The sequence below is a fragment of the Pseudophryne corroboree genome, chromosome 6 (assembly GCF_028390025.1).
Source record: "Pseudophryne corroboree isolate aPseCor3 chromosome 6, aPseCor3.hap2, whole genome shotgun sequence".
Lineage (NCBI taxonomy): Eukaryota > Metazoa > Chordata > Amphibia > Anura > Myobatrachidae > Pseudophryne > Pseudophryne corroboree.
In genome coordinates this window covers 551,140,088-551,161,499 of record NC_086449.1, presented here as the reverse complement: position 1 = coordinate 551,161,499, position 21,412 = coordinate 551,140,088, and the positions used below count along the sequence as shown (strand labels likewise).

Here is a 21,412-nt window from a genome sequence, read left to right as displayed (position 1 = left end):
GGATAAGTACCCCGGGTCCCCTTTTTTGAAAGGGCCCCCTGTCGCCGCCGCAGATCGGAACAGAGATCCGATCTGCGGTATTGCGCTGCGCTTCCGGGAACAGGCGACACACGCAGCGGCAGGGCTGTCCTGTCCCTGGCGGCTCTGGCTCCCGGCGGCGGCTTCACAGGCTGTGATGGAAGGACAGCTGAGCGACGGCTCAGCTGTCCAATAACGTGAGGAGCAGCAGCAGCCTGCGGCTCAGACATTGGCTGCCGCTGGGCGCGCAGGCTGCAGGGAAGGAGTAGGGAGGACAGCCGTGTGAGTACTCCGTGGAGGCAGCAGCCAGCCCAGCACCCTTTCTCAGCCAGGCTAGCCAGCTCTCAGACTCCTAAACGTAAGGCTGCGTAATTTACATTATGTACTGGGTTTTAATATATATATATATATATATAATATGTATATATATGTATGTGTATATATATATATATATAGAAGAACGTATGGTGGCACTCAGAAAAACGACAGCAGAGGCAACGCTGATGCGGTCAACGTTTCAGGGATGGTTCCCTTTTATCAAGACACAACCAGCAACCTGTGATACAAAACATTTAAATACAAACCTGGTACCTGGCAGGACTCCAATCGCGCGGCTCCGGCCGTCCCTCCCTGCCGCCGAACGATGACGTCATCAGTGCGGGACTGCACAGAGATACCACGTCAGGCGGGTAGGGTGCACGGCCGCACACACGTCGGGGCGTTGCCAGGCAACCAGAAACAACAGGAAGTGCAGACGAACTGAAACAACGATTAGACAATACAACAATGTGAAAATGACAGACAATTAAAAACACCTAGGTAAAAGTGTATCGATATATCCGGCAGCACTAACTTGTATATAGTGGGCAGATTAGATAAATACTATAAACATATATTAATATGTAAAACATTAAATCATCACACAATAGAAAGTACCATAGCGCAGACATACTAGACATAGAATGCTGTGCGCCTTGAAAAATATATAATGGTACGATGGCATATATATCTTGTAGGACGGACCATACAATTGACTAACAAAATATGAGTAGTAATTTTTCAGCAATGTCTAGTGTAGTGTAATATATTAATACTGGCAATATTCTAATAAATGATGGTGCCTGCCTACAATGCATAAAAAGCACATATTAGAGGCAAAAAATAGAACAAACTATAGATGATTTACAGAAAACAATTAAAGCTGAGGGCTTCATTGAGGCCCTGCGGGTGGACTGTTTGGAGGGTATGGATCCACCATGCTTCTTTTCTCAACAACACCTGACCTCTATCACCACCTGTATAACTGGGTGGAACATGGTTGATCATTTTGTAGCGTATAGAAGACAGGCTATGATTAGAACTTTTAAAATGTCGTGCCACTGGGAGATCACTGCCTCTCCCTTCCAACGCTGCTCGTATACTGGACCTGTGTAGGGCAATTCTCTCCTTGAACTGTCTGATACTTTTGCCAACATATAACAACCCACACGGGCATTTGATGTAATACACAATAAATTTACTACTACATGTCAGTGTAAACTTGATATTAAACAGCTTACCCGATCGAGGATGATTAAAAGTACTACCGGGTTCTAGACAACTACAGGTGGTGCACCCTGTGCATCTGTAGTTGCCCGGTTTGCGAGTCAGGAAATGTGGCAATTTTGCCTGACCAAGATTAGAAATGTCATTATGGACTACTATGTCCTTTATATTGCGACCACGTTTATATGCTGCCATAAGTGTAGAATCTTTAAAACAAGGAAGATCCTTGTCTCTGGCAATCACTGGCCAAATGCCTTTGGCTTGACCCTGTAGTTTCTTACTCGCTGTCGTGTAATCTTGAGTCCAAATCATTCTATTACATTCCCTTATTGGATTTTTGCGAACTAAGGTGTCTGGTCTAGGAGTGCTTAAAGCTTTTAACATCGCCAGTCTGAGGGATTCCGAAGAATACCCTCTAGCTGTGAATTTAGCAGCCATATTTTGCATCTGGATTTTAGCATCTGCCTCATCACTACAGATCCGTCTGATTCTCAGAAACTGCGAAAATGGAAGACTCCATTTCATGGATTCTGGGTGATGGCTATTAGCCCTCAATAAGGTGTTGCGATCAGTGGGTTTGTAATACATATTGGTGACAATATTGCAATCAGTATCTATGGAGATGGCTACATCTAGATAGTGTACCCTGTTGTAACTGGACTCAAAGGTAAATTTAATTGCAGCATCTTTCTGGTTCACCTGAAACATCATTTCATCAAATTCCTGTGGTGTACCTGACCAAATCATCAAAATGTCGTCGATATAGCGACGAAATAAGACGATATGTTTAGAGAATGTCTCATTCTCAAAGAACAACTGCTTCTCTATTTCGCTCATAAAGATATTCGCGAAACTGGGTGCCACACATGATCCCATGGCGCACCCAGTTCGCTGGCGAAATATTTTCTTGTCAAACAAGAAATAATTTCGGTCTAAGGTTAATGCAAGCAATTTAACAAAAAAATTTATGTCAGGACCTGAATATTCAGTGTTGGAATCAAGAAACTCTTGTATTATTGCTAAACCCCTATCGTGGGGGATGCTGGTGTATAAATTAACTACATCAATTGTACATAGTAGATACCGAGCAGGAAGAGGTGAAACAGATTGCAATATTCGAATTAGAGAGGTGGTATCAGTAAGACATAAAGGCAGTCCCAATATTAAAGGTTGTAGATAAAAGTCAAGATATCTGGATAAATTGTAATAAAGCGAATCTCTGGCAGCGATGATGGGGCGTCCAGGAGGATTGACTGCGTCCTTATGTAATTTGGGAATCGTGTAGAAGATAGGGGTCTTAGGCCAAGTAACACTTAAAGCATCTTTGGTGGCTGCTGGAATAACATTAGCAGAGACTGCAGATTGTAGAATTTGGTCAAGTTCCGTTTTGTACTGTACAGTAGGGTCCTCAGAAAGGATTTCATAAACAGCAGTATTGTTCAGTTGTCGGTAGGCTTCATCCTTGTAGCTAGTTAAATCTTGCACTACGATCCCACCCCCTTTGTCTGCCGGGCGGATCGTGATGTCATCATATTTACCAAGATTGCTGAGTGCCACCTGCTCATTTTTAGAGAGATTGTACGGTCCTTTATATGTCTGTGGAGTAGCTTCGTTAATATATGTTTCCAGGCAACTGGAAAAACTTTTGATACTTTTATTCTGTGAGGATGGATTGAAAAGTGACTTCTTGTAGATGGGGGTTTTCTCAGCAATAGAGATGTTCTCTTGAAAAAATTCTTTGAGTTTGATGCGTCGGTTTAATTTAAACAAATCCACCTTATTGTTGAAGACATCTGGAGTGCGAGTAGGGACAAAGGACAAGCCTTTGTTCAACACATTAACTTCATCAGTAGTAAGTGGTCTAGAAGACAGGTTGAATACTAGACTTTCTTCCGTGACATTTTTGGCGGCTTCCCTCCTGTTTTGGCCACCCCGACGGGTCCTGGCTCTTTTGTACGCTCGTTTTTTGAGCGAGTCTTTATTCCAGAATTGGATTTCTTTGAGGAGGATGCCGTAGCACATTCTGTGTCACTTGATGAGATAGCAGTACTTGATTGATCCGTCTCCAACGGAAATTTCCTTGGTGGTCGACGCTGTCTAGAATTTCTTTGTGGTCTCTGGCCTTTGTTATATACCCAGCTATAAACCTGATTAAGGTCGTAATCACGGTTCACTGTCGTGCGTTTAGCTTTCTTGAAAGCAATTAAATCAGATTGATATTTATCAATTTGTACTGACAATTTCTCTTGCCAATCAAGCGGTGCTTCAGATTGAATTTTAGGCAGATGGATACTTTCAAAGGCCTCGATTTTTTCTTTCGTGATATCTAGTTCTCTTCTAGATTCAGCTACCACCAAAAGAATTAAATCAAAGGAACAACGATTGAGCACTGCGGCCCATTTGCGGCAGAACTCCGGATTTTGGCGTCCGATTGTCGGAGTGTTCCTGATGCGAAAGCCTCTAGGAATGCGCTTATCTCTAAAATAATCTGAGAGTGTCACACCGTGTAACAAAAAGTCCACTTCCTTCTTTTTTAATTTGGTTAGTTGTGAAATCAAAGCATCAACAGATTCCTCACTGGTTGCTGTTAATGCTGAAGATGGAAAAAGAATCAATTCTGCCTCTGTGTCAGTGTGTGTTAGAGTATCTCCCTCCGGTAACACAGGAATGCAAAAGCCGGGTACATCTTCCAATACAGACATATCAAATCACCACATGTGCAAAAAAATTATATACAGTGTAAGTCCCACATTCACTGTGTCTGAGTAACAACGACTTGATGAATAAGCAGCAGGTGCCTTGACTGGCAGCAACACTAAATGCAACTACCAAAAATAGATAGAGACAAAAGTCCGGCACTCACGCTTTGCAGTAAGGACAACAGATCCGGTGCCTAACCTCTCAATGATGAGCATATATAGAAGAACGTATGGTGGCACTCAGAAAAACGACAGCAGAGGCAACGCTGATGCGGTCAACGTTTCAGGGATGGTTCCCTTTTATCAAGACACAACCAGCAACCTGTGATACAAAACATTTAAATACAAACCTGGTACCTGGCAGGACTCCAATCGCGCGGCTCCGGCCGTCCCTCCCTGCCGCCGAACGATGACGTCATCAGTGCGGGACTGCACAGAGATACCACGTCAGGCGGGTAGGGTGCACGGCCGCACACACGTCGGGGCGTTGCCAGGCAACCAGAAACAACAGGAAGTGCAGACGAACTGAAACAACGATTAGACAATACAACAATGTGAAAATGACAGACAATTAAAAACACCTAGGTAAAAGTGTATCGATATATCCGGCAGCACTAACTTGTATATAGTGGGCAGATTAGATAAATACTATAAACATATATTAATATGTAAAACATTAAATCATCACACAATAGAAAGTACCATAGCGCAGACATACTAGACATAGAATGCTGTGCGCCTTGAAAAATATATAATGGTACGATGGCATATATATCTTGTAGGACGGACCATACAATTGACTAACAAAATATGAGTAGTAATTTTTCAGCAATGTCTAGTGTAGTGTAATATATTAATACTGGCAATATTCTAATAAATGATGGTGCCTGCCTACAATGCATAAAAAGCACATATTAGAGGCAAAAAATAGAACAAACTATAGATGATTTACAGAAAACAATTAAAGCTGAGGGCTTCATTGAGGCCCTGCGGGTGGACTGTTTGGAGGGTATGGATCCACCATGCTTCTTTTCTCAACAACACCTGACCTCTATCACCACCTGTATAACTGGGTGGAACATGGTCGATCATTTTGTAGCGTATAGAAGACAGGCTATGATTAGAACTTTTAAAATGTCGTGCCACTGGGAGATCACTGCCTCTCCCTTCCAACGCTGCTCGTATACTGGACCTGTGTAGGGCAATTCTCTCCTTGAACTGTCTGATACTTTTGCCAACATATAACAACCATGTGTATATATAAATATGTGTGTGTATATATATATATACACACACACACACACACACACACACACACACACACACACACACACACACACACACGTGTGGGTGTATGTATATATATATATATGTGTGAATATATATATATATATATGTGTGTGTATATATTTACACACACACACACACACACACACACACACACACACACACACACACACACACACACACACACACACACCTTTGAATAGGGGCCCCACTGTCTTAAGTACCTCGGGCCTCCCATGGTCTTAATCCGGCTCTGCCTATACCAACAAAGAAACTGAATGTAAAACCAGAAAAATCCAAAGACACAGCTTTGTGAAACCTTATCGATGCTCTTGATGTTTTATTGTACTTTTATGAATACATTTTACTTGAATGTATTTGAGACTCTTATTGTATACCACTGCAATTAAGTACGTGAACAGTACCATTAATTTAGCGCCCTCAGATCTGTGCATTTGATGTTGTTTTTGAAACTTGGCTAACAGGAGTTTCTTATGGAGGTGCTGCTTTAGGTGGATATCCAATTATCCCCGGTAAAACATCGGGTCCGAAAAATGGCCGTTTTCTGACTTTTTCTGACATTTTTCCGATGTTTCACTGATTTTTTTTTTTTTTTTTTACAGGCTATCCAGATTGATCGCCTGTAAAAAAAAAAACAACAAAAAAAACGTTCTCCCGAAAACACACAGGTTCAGTGAAACCTGTGTGTTTTTGTGTGAAACTGCACCGTTTTCGGACGAAAACGGGGCTGGCTCCGGGGATTCTGCTTCGCCTGCCGGAGGCAGGTGAAACAAAATCCCGGATAAGCCGCGGCACGCGCCGGCTTATCAGGGCTAATTAGCTAGCCCCCGGCGGGATAATTAGCCCCGGTAAATTACCGGGTCTAATTGCATATCCTCCTTAAACTCACATTTAGCGCTATTGGGTACCACATTCTTTTTATATATATATCTAGCAGGCAGATGATGTGTGTAACAGCAGTGAAGTAGTCAGGTTTTAAGACTCTGTGATAGTGTAGGACCTGCATGAAGGTGGGGTACCTTGAAAATCGGTATGCAGGCTTCCGTGCATTGGCCAATCCACCAACTAAACCCCCATCATTTATTGAATTGTTGAGGATAAGTGAGTTTACTTTGGTGAGTGCTGGGTTCTTTGTTTGTATTTATTAGAGCGATGTGGTCATGGGCTACATGCACCCCGTCCTGTGAGTGGTAAGTACAGCTGTGTACCCCGCTTTTGTGGTGGAGAGTGCTGTGTTACATGCACCCCACCCTGTGAGTGGTAAGTGCATAGCTGTGCCCCGCTTCTGGTGTGGTGAGTGCTGTGGTTTTTCCTCTGTGTGTGTGTGTGTATATATATATATATATATATATATATACACACACACATACATACATACATACATATATATAATAAGTGAACTTACCCCCTTGTGAACACTCCCAGCGTTTTTTCATGGCCACAGTTCACTTTTATTATTTTTTACTATAAATATGTGCACTGGTTGGTTATGCGTTATGTACTGAGGAAGCGGCAACTGGCCCCGAAACGTTGATATGCTACAATAAACATGTTTGGTGAGATTTAATTACTTTTGAAGCCTCTGGAGTGCCGCCTCTCTCTACATTCTGCATATTTAGGGGTGCAATCCCCTTAAGGAGGGCACCCGAGCACAGGCAAACCTGTACAGGTCAAAGGAGTGCCGGGATGTTTGGCTCTTGGATCAGATATATATATATATATATATATATATATACATATAGTACTGAATACAATTAATCAGCATGTATGGTATTCTAGAAGACTGGACTGTTTATCTCAAACTTCTACATTAGTTTGCGATTAGTCTTCTGGGGCACATTTCTGGTCAGGATGTTCATCTAAGTGGTGCCCTGCATTCTGCTTTTTTTATAGTGTGTGTGTGTGTGTATATGTCTGTCTGTCTGTCTGTATATATATATATATATATATATATATATATATATATATATATAAAAAATAAATAAAACAGCAAGAAGAACCAAAACGGTTTTATCAATTAATGTCCACAAACCCTGTTCAGGTGATAAAACTCTGGATTTTAGGTAGTTATGGTGATAGAACAGATTTTAAGGTTGTTGTTAGCAACTGCTGAGCATATGCACTTCTTTCATAACTGTGCTAAATATAACTTTCCTCTGCCTCCTAATGTTCTTGCCTGTGAAGACTGATTTACATAGCGCAACTCTGGTTTTAGCCAAGCAGAAACATGCGTTTCATGCTGTGTTCTACTCAAACAAATTACAAAGCACAATATGAGTCCCAGGCAGCCGGAGTAATTGCTATTTTACACCTGCACAATACCTTTATTGCACCTTATTCTGCATATTATTATTAAGGTTCTGATAAGTCACCTTTCATAACAAAAACATTGTACTATTCATTACTACGTATTCAAGGACATATTTTCCCAACAGAACATATAGCTTTAGAACATTATTTTAATAATGCCCAGGGTGTAAGAAATGTTTGCATTTTAAATTTGCAATAACTGAGTTAAACAAAGTGTGCTCCAAAAGAAAACTGAGCAGTACACATAGGGGGGTCATTCCAACCTGATCGCACGCTGCTGTATGCACCGCAATGCGCAGGCGCGTCGTACGGACACAAAGCGGATCACCCCTACCAGCTGTTTTGGTGCCAGCGCATCTTTCACATTGACCCTTTTGAGAAAGGTGCACTGGCACCGAAACAGCTGTGTATTTGTTATATATTCCCCATTCCCTAAATGTACAGTAATAGCGTGTGAGAAGCCAGAGATGCGGAACTTTGTGCGAGAATGCATATATTTTTTAAGCAGCAACCTGGTTTTGCCTTGTAAATTATTGTCGCTTTGAAAATACGGGCAATTGTGTAAATATTAAATGTAACAATTTTCATAGGATAGAAAATAGTACAATAGATAGTCAGCAATATAGACCACGGAACTATAATTATGGATGCATCTCCTTAATACACCAATGTGTTGGCTAATTTTACAAGCAAATAAGTCATATCACCCGTTGACAGGGAGATGACTGTGCTGCTCTGAATCTCTAAAATAACAATATTAGGATATTTCTAGTATGTGTAAAGGGGTGTAGTATGTGTTGCCGGCTGTCGGGCTCCCGGCGACCAGCATACCGGTGCCGGAATCCCAAGCGCAAATGAGCCCCTTGGGCCTTTGGGCGAGCGCAAATGAGCCCCTTGCGGGCTCGCTGCGCTCGCCACGCTGCAGGCACGGTGACGCGCGCCACGCTATCTATACATCTCGGCGCTACTGCTTCATCTTGGTAAAGAGCTGAAGTAGTAAGTGCTATACCAGCACCATACATGTGGATACAATACATCTCCCCAAAAGTACTTTAAGTACTCTGAGGCTGATGCCGATGGGGGTAATCATGCCTTCCTCCACACACCACTACTCAAAGCAATCTGTCATGCAGTGGCAAAACTAGAGAGTGTTGGGCCCCGATACCCCCCTTCAACAACCTCCCATGTGACAGTACTACACCCCCCCACATATGCATTATATATATATATATATATAAATATTTTATCCATGATTAGGATGGCACACACTTTAGTTAAAGCATCTGCCTGGGGTTCAAACCAGGTACTCCTCCTTTCCAATGAGTAGTAACAAATATAGATCCACAATAAGGATGCACTCACCAGGGACTTTATCTTATGCAAACAGTTCCATAGAAACTTTTATTACTCACAACACCTGCATCATAACATGGTCAGTCGACGTTTCGGTTATCAGAACGTAACCTTCTTCAAGACAGCATGTCCAAACAGGTAGACAGACAGAGACATACTGAGAGCTGCATTGGTTCTCCCTATATACCTTCCCAGATCACCTAATTAGCTCCACCCAATTTACAGGGAATCAATCACCGGCCTACTAACACATCACTAACCTCCTCCAGGTACAGGTGGGTGACCCTTTTTAACTCACAACACTAGATCAGCAAAAAGCGCCATGCATCTGGCAATACTCAGCCCAAAAGGAAGAAAACATTTACTTACAACGCTGTTCGACTTCCGGTATGCGTTCCAAATACCCGGAAGTCGACCGCGAGTGCGTTCCACTGGCCCGAAGTGCCGCAGGTTAGCATATAAGGGTAACCAGGCAGCACACATAAACAAATAGTATTAAAAACAACACATAACAAAACACTACATAACAAAAACTATCCTTATAATTAATTAATAATAGGTCTGAGGCATAATACATCTAGAGATACTCATCCTCCAAATCTAAAAAAAAAATTCAAAAACTTTGGTCTTGTATACAGCAGCATACAGTGACTCCACTAATATGCAGCTGTCAAAAATTAGCAAGCACCTTCAAAAATTACTCCAACAATCAGTTACACAAAAATATTGAGACAATTATATTCATTTAACCCCTTAGGGGATAACGTCTCTAGCTGGTGAATCCACCTTGCTTCTTTTTAACAGAAGAAGTCCTCTGTCTCCCCCTCTTTTCAGGGGGGGCACCCAATCGATTATCATATACTTCAAGGTAGATAACTGGTGATGCATTTCAAGAAAATGTGCAGCCACTGGCTTATCGGTCACTCCTTTCTCAAGCGCAAGCTTAATGTCCAACCGGTGCTGTGTCATCCTACCCCTGAATGTATTGGTTGTCTTGCCCACATACATGAGCCCACAGGAGGCAAATGAGAAAGTAGATGACATGGTCCATAAGACACGTTAGGTGATATCTCAGAAAAACTCTCTTCCCACTCTGTGGATGTGGAAAAGATTGTCCCACCATCAAGGAACGACACGGTATTCATCCCAGACAACAAAAACAACCCTTCTTCGTGCCCAGCCAGTTATCCTGGTCTCTGGGCTTGGTTTGGCTGTTCGTCATATATAAGAGATCTTTCAAATTTGGTCCCCTTCTTACACTCAAAAGCGGTGGGGTTCTCTCTGTTACACCCAGATTTCCATCCGTGGCCACAATGGGCCAATGCCTTTTGATCGAGCACTGAACTGTCCTTAAACTGGTGTCACATCTAACACCCAGGATCATCCTTTCTGGACATTTTCATTCTGCCGCACTCTTGGCCTTGGATAGAAATAATCTTCATGCCCTGGTGAGGCAATTATCAACTGTGCTCTGTTTGTAGCCTCTATCGAGGAACCTCTGCTTGGTCTCCACTAGTTGTTTTTCTGCAAGGTCATGTTCAGAGTTGTTTCTTAGAACTCGCAGAAACTGGTATATAGGCCGTTTATTTTTCAATGCATCCGGGTGATGACTTGAAGAGTACAGTAGTGTGTTACGGTCTGTCTCTTTCCGGAACAAAGTATGTGCCAACCTGTTACCCTTTTTAAATAGTTGAATATCAAGAAAGTTCATCTGGTGTCTGCCAGCAGAAGCTGTAAAACGTATCGGGCTATCCAAATGATTAAGTTCATCCACCATGCTCCAAAATTATATTTCATCACCTCTCCAGAGCATGAATACATCATCAATAAATCTTTTGAAGTATACAATTTTATCCCCATATTTTGGTAAAATAAATTTATTCTCATATCTATCCATAAAGATGTTGGCGTAAGCCGGGGCCAGATTGGACCCCATGGCCATGCCAGACAGCTGCATATAAAATTCATTATTGTATATAAAGTAGTTTTGTTCAAGTACAAGCTCTAATAGTGAAATAATAAACTCAATAGGTGGTCCAACATATGGACCCTTCACAAGTGCTCCTCTAACAGCAGTAATTCCCTGTTTGTGCGGAATAACAGTATAGAGAGAGCATACATCGAGGGTGACTAACAGATATACCTCTAAATCCATTTTGCCATTATTCAAAGCATGAATACCTCTCAGAAAGTCACCAGAATCCTGAATATAGCTATTACTTAACTTAACACAATCCTGCAGATAGAAATCTACAAATTGAGCTAAAGGTTGTAGGACCGAACCCTTGGCGGAGATGATCGGCCGTCCAGGGGGGTCCACAAGCGTCTTGTGGACCTTAGGCAGGGTGTAGAGCAGTGGACAGACTGGATCATCCACAACTAGAAAGTTACTTAGGGTCTCATTAATCCAGCCATTCACCAGTGCCAAATCAATAATCCCCTGAACCTTCTGCTTGATCCTAGTCATGGGATTAAAGGTCAGTTTTCTATAAACCTCAGTATCAACAAGCTGTCTTTTAAGTTCTGCATCATAACCTGTATACAAAACCAAAGTTTTTTAATTTTTTTTTTTACATTTGGAGGACATCTCTAGATGTATTATGCCTCAGACCTATTATTAATTAATTATTATTAATTATATAATTATTAATTATTAGGATAGTTTTTGTTATGTAGTGTTTTGTTATGTGTTGTTTTTAATACTATTTGTTTATGTGGGCTGCCTGGTTACCCCTATATGCTAACCAAAGGACATAAACTGTAATGATGTGGGTTAATAAGGTTCCCTCTCAAATGTTTACCGATAAGCAGAGATGGGATTCATAGTAGCATGCCATGTGAGCGCTTCCTGCGGCACTTCCGGCTGGTGGAACGCACTCGCGGCCGACTTCTGAGTATTTGGAACGCATATCGGAAGTCGAGCGACTTTGTAAGTAAATGTTTTCTTCCTTTTGGGCTGAGTATTGCCAGATACATGGCGCTTTTTGCTATACCCACTCTCATGGGTGCCCACGACACCCATAGAGTGGGAATAGAACCTGTGGCAAGTGCAGCGATCCACCGATCCCACAGCATGGTGAGCCCGCAATGGTCTTTGCTTCGCTTGCCTCCCTCCTTCTGGCATTCTGGCATTCTGGCGGCTGGGATCCTGACCACCGGTATCCCGAACCCAACCCATTAATATAGCCCACGAACAAAATATTACTACACAATGCCCCAGAAAAAACACTACACCTCTCAACCCACTTCACCCAAAAAAATTATATGAGTATACAACCCACAACAAAACATTACTACACCCCCAACCTACAACTCACATAACATAAGTACCCAGCCCTCCTCGGGTGTTTACCTCTGTTTGGAGCATTGCAGGAATCGCTTTGTTCTGTCACTTATCAGCTGCTGCAGCATCCAGGACCTGGGAAGAAGTCAGTACAGACTGGGAAAAGCAGGAGTGGGCGAGGACTTGAGAATGGGGCATGGAGATGGGACCTAACGCCGACCATTGGTGCAAATTACTGATTTTAGGCACTTTGTGCATGCGCAGGACCCATTCTGCGCTTGCACAAATGGGTCGTGTGACATGATAAGACTATCAGCGATTGATAGTCTGATGCAGTTTCTGGGTGGTCCTAGGATGCAGATCACTACTGCAGCAGGAGGAGTCTTCTTGTAATAGACGGCTCCTGTTGTATCACCATACAGCGCTATTAGTGATAGCTAATCCAACCGAACCTGAATGAACCTTATGTTGTACAGAGCAGGAGAGAGGAAGGTGGAGACTTGGGACAAGCTGTATGTGACACTCTGAAACAGAACCCTGGTATCTGAATATATGGGGGTTATGTGTATATATACACATATATAAGAGGGTGGAAGGTGATACCGCACCATCTGTCTAAGTTAGGGTATTACAGGTGACCAGTTAAGTTATAGGGTATAAGGAGGTATTATACCAATACACTGTGCTTTTACATTTATGTTTTTGCCATTCCATTATACATTCTTGATAACGCTGTCTTTCGCATGTGTGGAATTGTATTTACCTGCTGTTCCCAAATAATAAACCTTTATGTCAGCGTGTGGTAACTATTGTATTGGGTCCTCTGCGGTTGGGGTTCCTCATCCCTCTGACTAGGGTACCAGCAGCGAGATCCAGTTAAAGAGGTGATCCTGGGCGAAGAATCCAGGTACGTCAACTGACCCCGGCACCTGCATAGACATCCCTCCTTGGCTTACCTGTTACATGTGCAGAGCAGGGGAGAGGGAGGGGGGCCTTAGGACAAGCTGTGCAGAGCAGGGGAGAGGGAGGGGGACTCAGGACAGGCTGTGTAGAGCAGGAGAGAAGGAGGGGTAACTGGGGATTGTGCAGAGCAGGAGAAGGGGGGGGGGCTCAGGAAGGGGTCAGGGAGAGGGGACTTCACTCATGCAGAGGACGATGGTACGGGCAGAGACAGAGACTGTAAGTGGAGCAGTGAAGCATCTGGCCAATAGAAGGAGGGGGAGAAAAAGAGGGGAGGAGATCTACAGGGCATATCACACCCCCTTGTCAACGGGCCTCTGTGTTTCTATTTTCAAGCTGGGGGACAGATCCAGTGTAGAGAAGAGCGAGGAGGTGAGAGAGGAGGGGAGGGAAGTGGAGCAGTTGTGGTTCTCCTGCACTTCCCCAGCTGGACTACCTCCTCTTCCTTCTTTTGGGCCAGTGGCCTTTCGTAACGTACTGTAATGAGTCAGTCTGACTCATTATTAGTACTGCTGATACAATGGGCCAGCTGCGGGCCCATTGAATGCTGTGGGCCCAGGTGTATGGCACCGGCTGCACTGGCAGTAGTTCTGCCTCTGCTGCCGTGCCTTTAGAATGCATTTTTGCGGCAGCTAAGATAACAATATTATCCCAGTGGATTAGTGAAAAGGCTGTGCCCATTTTGTTGATGTTTTCTAGAGTAATATTCCTTTACCAAATGGACTGGATAGGATGTTCATTAGATGTTGAGACTACAGTTGAGAAATGTTCAGCAATATGGCACCCAAATTTGAATACCTTACCCACTCTACATGGGAATACACATGACAAGTGGTTGTAGTACATGCAGGGGCAGAACGCCTCTATCATACATATGCTCTATAGCTCTAAATGGAGATTTATAGCACATAGTGTCGAAACTTGTGTGTGGTGGGCACAGGTGCAAAAATAAGATTTTGGCCCTCTCATAATATGAGTTCATATTATGACACACAGTAATGCATCACGTGACTGCCAAACAATATATACAGCATCCCAGTGTCTAATAATAATTTGTGCCCCTTTAATTAAATAATAATCTGTGCCCGCTTTAAACTCACCAGTGTCTGATATCAGCAGAGCTGCTCTGTGGCTCCACTGATTTGTCTCCTGGCAGGGGGTGATGGGTAGAGACAGAGGGTGACGGGCAGAGGAAGACAAGGAGAAGCAGAGGGTAATGGGCAGACGGATCAGGGAGAGGTAGAGAGTGAAAGGCAGAGGCAGATGGAGAGAAGCAGAGGGTGATTGCCAGAGCAAGATCGGGAGAGGCAGAGGGAGTCAGGCAGATGGTGACTTGGAGAAGCAGAGGGTGGATGTGTAGTAGGTGTCAGGGAAAGAGGGTGACCTTCAGTCCGGTGGTGGTGGGTCCATAATCAAAGGACTCTAAGAGGCCCTCTCTTTCCGTCTGAGGCACTCGCAAGATCACCTCTGAGGCTCTCCAATCTCCAGCTCTCCGCAGGCAACTTAAAGGCGGGCTGTCTGGTGGAATGAGGATTGAATGGCTTGCATGCATTATCTTGCATTTCACTGCCTCCCTACTCCTCACTCTGCCTTCCTCTACCTACAGTTCTAATATTTTCTGCTCCAGTCAATGCAGTTAACACAAGTTGAAGGCACGGAGGTCAATGATGTGACCTCCAGAATGCAATTTAAACAACTGCATGTTTGACACTGAGTTTCACTGGAGTTTGCACTTGCAGTTTTAAATGTAAAGTGCCAGTGGGTTCCCAGCATAAGCAAAATGCTGGCAGCATGTGTGGTAAGCTGTTATGTTCAGATAATGGTCAACCTAGGAAAAGTTTTCAATAGTTTTTTAATTTAAAATTTGGCACATTTCCTGGTTTAGTCTGCCCCCACTGTGGCACTGCACAGAAATGTTCCTTATAATGAATCCATGAAAGACACAGTGCAGTTTTACTTGTAAGTCATCATTTCTTCATTATGGCTTAAAATGCCAAAAGACTAAAATGAAGTATTTCACTTTAGGGTTTAAATCACCTCGGGAAGCACACTGAAACTTGGTGACTAAAGGGACCTACAAACTTTAAGGTTATCTATCCAATCTGGCTGGTTGGAACGAAAATTTGGTAATGTATGAGAGCAAATTACAATCAACTATTTGCTCCCAAACGCCCGAAAACATACAAAAATGGTTATTCGGACAAATTGGTTAACTCAAACTGATTTAACCGATTTGTCTGAACAATCATATTTGTCTGTTTTAGAGCAAATGGTCGACTGTCATTTGCTCCCATACATTACTGGATTTTCGTTCAAACCAGCCAGATTGGACAGATAATCTTATAGTCTGTAGGCCCCCTAAGAGGGAGATTTATCAAAGCTTGGCGAGAGATAAAGTACCAACCAGTCCCTTACTTTCATTTTTCATACACGGCCTATAAAATGTCAGTTAGAAGCTGATTGGTTTGTACTTTATATCTCTCTTCAAGCTTTGGTAAAACTCCAAGTCTTATGACTGACATAGGCAGTGAGTAGCTGCTGTAAAGGCAGCTGTGTCTGGAGTGTCAGTTTGCAACCGTGCCTAAGGGGTGCCGACACATCTTGTGTGCACTCCAGTGGAGGGGAAAGGAGGAGCCCCCTCTCCCTTTCTCCCTGTTTGTAATGACCCACAGCATGGCGGAGGCATACTATAATGACCTAATTTGACTGATTAGTAGTACTGACTGTGGCTGGCCTGCATAACGCCACCAGCTGCCGGCCCTTTATTTGCAATGGGCCACAGTACAATGCACAGACTGCACTGTTGGTATCTCTGCCCCTGGTGCATATGCTGACTCCGGACCTTCTCCTTTGCCCTTCTCTATTTCCAAACTCACTATGAACTATATAGAATTAGTCTATATATATTTCTCATCGGACTCAAAACATCTACTGTATCTAAACACAAAAAAATCACCAATACAATAGAATCCATAGCAATTTTTAAAGAACTCTAATTTGATACTTTTTAAAATGTTGTTAGCTTCTTGTAGTAGGCTGTGCTTTATATTTTAGCACTTTTTGTATGTAAGTTTGCTTAAGTGCGTAGGTGTGGCTAAGGATACACATAGCAGTACATTGGATTATGTTTTAGTGTTGGCATGTATCAGTATTACACCACTGATTAAACAAATACATATAACATACTATACCCCTGCACTTTTAGAGTTTTCACAGAAAGCTCCAAAATCATTCTAAGTGATAACCTACAGTATGACAATTCTAACATGGAACATTTAAATACGTGTTAACAGCTACAACCTCAGACATTTATTCCCCTAACATATATTACCCTAAAGCTTTGTAATATATGTTGCTGTGAGCTACACTATCAAAAAGACATGAAATCGGTCTTCAGGTCAATTAAAATGTTTTATGTCAATGGGATTTCTGAAAGAATTGTTTGCTTTTGCTGGGTATGGGATGCCTGTGGCCGGGATCCAGGCGGTCAGCATACCGCTAGAATGCCGGCAATGGTGCGAGCGCAACAAAGCCCCTTGTGGGCTTGCTTCGCTCGCCACGCTGTGCCATAGTTTCTATTCCTGCTCTATGGGTGTTGTGGACACCCCACGAGTGGTAATAGCCCCTGTTAGCCGGGATTCCAGCTGGCGGCATTGTCAGTGGTTGGGATTCCGGTGTCGGTATCCTGACCGCCAGGATCCCGTCTGTCGGCATTGTACCTACATCTCGTTTGCTTAACTAGACACTTTGGACGGGATGTCATGAAGTCAGAGTTCGGTGGATGTGCGGAATGTCAGCCGAACTTGGATGTTTTTTTAAAAGGGCACTCATGTACAATGCATGGTTTAGCCTTGTACACGAAAGCACCTTTAAAAAAAAAAGTCAGAGTTCGGCCGGCATACCGCATGGCCACCGTAATCAGACTTCATTATGTCCTGGCCATTAACTTTTGTTTGTCAATTCTTCATGTATTTACTCATTATATATTCAATATTATCGATGATAGAGATGATCAACAAACGGAAGGCAAAATTGGAAACAATGCATCACTTCTGACAAACAGGGTGCCTTCTATATTTTCAGTTTTATACCCTACAGACATACGCATACAAAATGACATTATCTTGTGCAGTTCTGAAAGCCACCGTGTGTAATGCATGATTACATACCTTTTCGTCTAGAGCTTTGTGGTGCTCAAAAAGAGATTTCAGAGCTTTGAGAACTTCCACTTCACTGGAAACACCTGAGGGGGACTGTGCTTGGCGTTTTACCACCGTCATCCTCAAGGACCTTTCGTGTCTTGAAACAAGACACTCCAGATGTTCCAATAAAAGCTGTTGAATGTAAGGTAAATAATTCAGTATCTTCTGCAGCAGAGAGTTGGATGTGGGAAAATAAAAGTAAAATAAAAATATTTGGGAAGTCTTAGAAGTAAATTTACTGAGCAACGGGTTCATTTGAGTTAGCAAACACGGGCGTAATTCCCATCTCGATAATTTACTGAACACAAAACACGGCAGTGTTTGCTTAAATACAACTGAAAAACACAGTAGAACAGACATGTAAAAAATAAATTCACCATCGACCAAACTCAGAAGGACTTTCCATAGTCACCACTACAACACGAAAATTTACCAAGATTGGTTTCTGCAAACACAACCGTGATTCAACTCAAAATGCACTTTTCAAATAGACGTCCCCTTGAGCAGCGTGTTTAGTGAGATCCGTGCAGTGCTTCTCTGTGTTTAAGTTAACATGTAAAAGAGTTAAAATTGGAAGAAGAAAAAAAACTGCGTTGGTTCTCCCCTCCTAAACATACCCAGCCCCAGGCTCTTCATTTATTATTTATTATTACCAGTTATTTATATAGCGCACACATAATCTGTAGCGCTAAACAGAGATTATTTTGCTATTCACATCAGTCCCTGCCTCAGTGGAGTTTACATTCTATATCCCCTATCACATGTAAATGCACACACACATTCACACTGGGGTTATTTTTTGTGTTTTGTTTGGAGCCTATTAACTTACCAGTATATTTTTGGACTGTTGGAGGAAACCTATGCAAGCACGATGAGAATATACAAACTCCACACAGGGTCATGCTGGGAATTGAACCCATTAACTCAATGCTGTAAGGCAGTAATGTTAGACATTACGCTGTCCGTTCTAAAAATATTTGTATTTAAAGAACCAGCACCAGGCTTTTGGACCGGACCCAGTTCCAAAAAACAAACAAAAAAACAACAGCACCAGGCTCCACTAACCAAGAAGGAAATGCCCCCACCCCCAACTACCAGCATGCAGGGCATTAAAGGAACCACTGGTACCTGTAGTCCCACCAGAAAAACAAATATTACAATAAAAACAGGACAAACACACCCTTAGATAGTATAGCTTCAATCACCCTTGCACACTTACACTCACACTTACATACCAGCAGTTTGTGGTAGACCACAATGTTAATTGAGGTCAACCACAAGATTGAACTCAATTAGCCTTGTAGTCTAAGCAGACCGCCAGTTCCCACTAAGACTTCTATATGGAGTTTTCCCCATAGTGCCAGCTCAGCATGGCTAAGCCAATAAAAGAGCACTACTACGTGGCACTACCTGATTTGCTGGAGGGTCCCCAACTGACAGATGTCACGTGAAGGCCTGCCTTTCATCCACTGGATTGGGTTTTTCAATTTTTATTTTTTAATTTTTTATTTTTAACCCCTCGGAAGCCTACATGGACAGAAAAGGACCAATTTACAGACGAATTAGGTAAGTATTTTTTTTTTTAAACAGGTTACCTAAACAGATTACTACTGGAGAAGGTGACCAATAACACTACAGGGAATGGTATGTAAAGTAAGTATGTGTGAGTGTGCAAGGGTGATTGATTAAAGCTATACTATCTATACTATACTATCCTTTAATGCCCCGCATGCTGGTACTTGTGGTTCTCCAAGTACCAGCATTCGGAGGATGCTTTCTAGAACCTGTAGTTCCACTATTAATGCAAAATAGTAATTCTTATTTTTACACACAAATGACGGACTACCAACTCGGCATCCACAGCCCTGGCACTTGGGTGCCCTGCACAGGGACCTCTTTATTGGGAAGGGGGGGGGGACTGCCCCAAGAAACTCCGGCAAGGGCTGACTAGTTGGGGGGTAATGATATGGCCGCAGGGACCAGTATAAATGTGTCCCTCGGCCGTCTAGAGAAGCCTGGTGCTGGTTTTAAAAATATGGGGGGACCCCTGTGTCCTTTTGCTCATATTTTTGGAAAAGGGTCTGGTCCAAGAACCTGGTGCTGGTTCTTTAAATGCAGGGAACCTCACACAATTTCCCCCCTGTATTTTTAGAGTCAGGACTGGCTCAAAGAGGCCAGGGCTGGTTATGCTTAGGAAGAGGGGATCCTACACAGTTTTTTTCTAAATTTGAACTCTAACTTTTACACATAGAAGCACTGCACAGATCTGACTGATCAGTCCGGACTTCATATTCAGCAGTGTTTGGCTTCCAGCAAACCAGACAGCCAAAAATGAATGCATACACCTTTGGAAAACATAAATCCAGCAAACACAGGAGATTAGTAAATTACTGGCATTTTATTTTTCAAAAATACATCTGAGTACGTTCGTAACAAGCAGAGTTTAAACCTGGCCAAAACACGAATGTTAGTAAATTTACCGCTTAGCATTTCAAATGTAGACATTTGGGTGCAAATATACACAGTTGAGTCACATTGTTATGACCACCAGCTAATAGCCAGAGTAACCACTTCGGAGCCTCATATGCAACAGGGTTCGCTGAACTGTCATTTTAGACACACGTCTGGTAGCTCCCAGGTTCATTTTGACTGTGAGCCGCTCCACTGTGGTGTGTTGGTCGGCCTTCACGCACCTTCATAGCCAACGTTCCTCTCTTACATCAATGGCACGTGGTTATTCGCAATGGTGACATTTGTCCAGTCACTGTACACCTTCACCACAGCAAAAATACTGCCACCCTTGTCCCAAAAGACGATAACCATCCCTTTTTGCAACTTTGATAAATCGCCCCTTTTACCCATGACAGCAACGAATGATATGTGTGCAGACGGCCTATGGAACACTTTATATACCCACCAGGACAGCGCACGACATGTGACATACTTCATGGGCTATGCGTTGCCGATGTCAAATGTAGAGATCATAATGTGACTCGACCGTGTATAAAATTACAGTATAAGGAGGAAAGGTTATAGAGCATAAAAAACCCTATGCATGAAATATACATTTTAAACAAGCATTGCTCAATTTGCCTTTGTCATGATTTTATTCAGAGTCAGGATAACTAGTAAAATTGTATGTAGTAAATTCACAAAATTTTATTTTCTTGTCACTAGTCCTGCTGTTGAAAAGCCAACCAGGGATTGTTTGCATGTTTACTGTTTCATATCATGCTGCTGTTTGATCTCAATATCAAAAGAATGAGAATTAAAACCTTAAATTTATCTTAAAAAAGGCTTTACATTTATTTGGATGTCCTTTTCCAATTAATATATCATTTTAATTTAATTATCTTTGTGACTTTCTTGTTATATTAAATAGCATTTAATAATGTTTTATCTTTGTGTTCTTAAAGAAAAAATGTGTTATGTAAACTTTTTTTTTTTTTTTTTTAACACAAATCGGGTAACTGGTCTACAATAATTGATTAAATTAGGTTGTAACTGTGTTTTGGAATACGCCAGAGAGAAAGTGGAAACTTACTGAAAGTACTGTTAGCTCTTGAACAAAATCTTAGCAGTGGCAGTGTCTAATTCATTATAGTTTTTTTTAAAGGATTGAAGATTTTGTAGACATACTACATGTTTTTGCTTTTATTAACACTTTCATACCCACATAATTCGCTAGCATATAATAAATGTTTAAAAAAGAAATGAGGACATATTCTACACAA

General features: G+C 42.3%; 1 protein-coding gene across 11 annotated transcripts in view; it reads right to left on the bottom strand.

Annotated features, from left to right (window-relative positions):
- Positions 1-21,412, bottom strand: part of PPFIA2 (PTPRF interacting protein alpha 2) — a 656,694-nt gene that overhangs the window by 275,794 nt on the left and 359,488 nt on the right. For all 11 annotated transcript variants that reach the window (XM_063927696.1, XM_063927698.1, XM_063927701.1 and 8 more), the window contains one exon: positions 17,646-17,810. In XM_063927696.1, the coding sequence (XP_063783766.1) occupies positions 17,646-17,810 (165 nt within the window). The remainder of the gene's footprint in view (positions 1-17,645; positions 17,811-21,412) is intronic.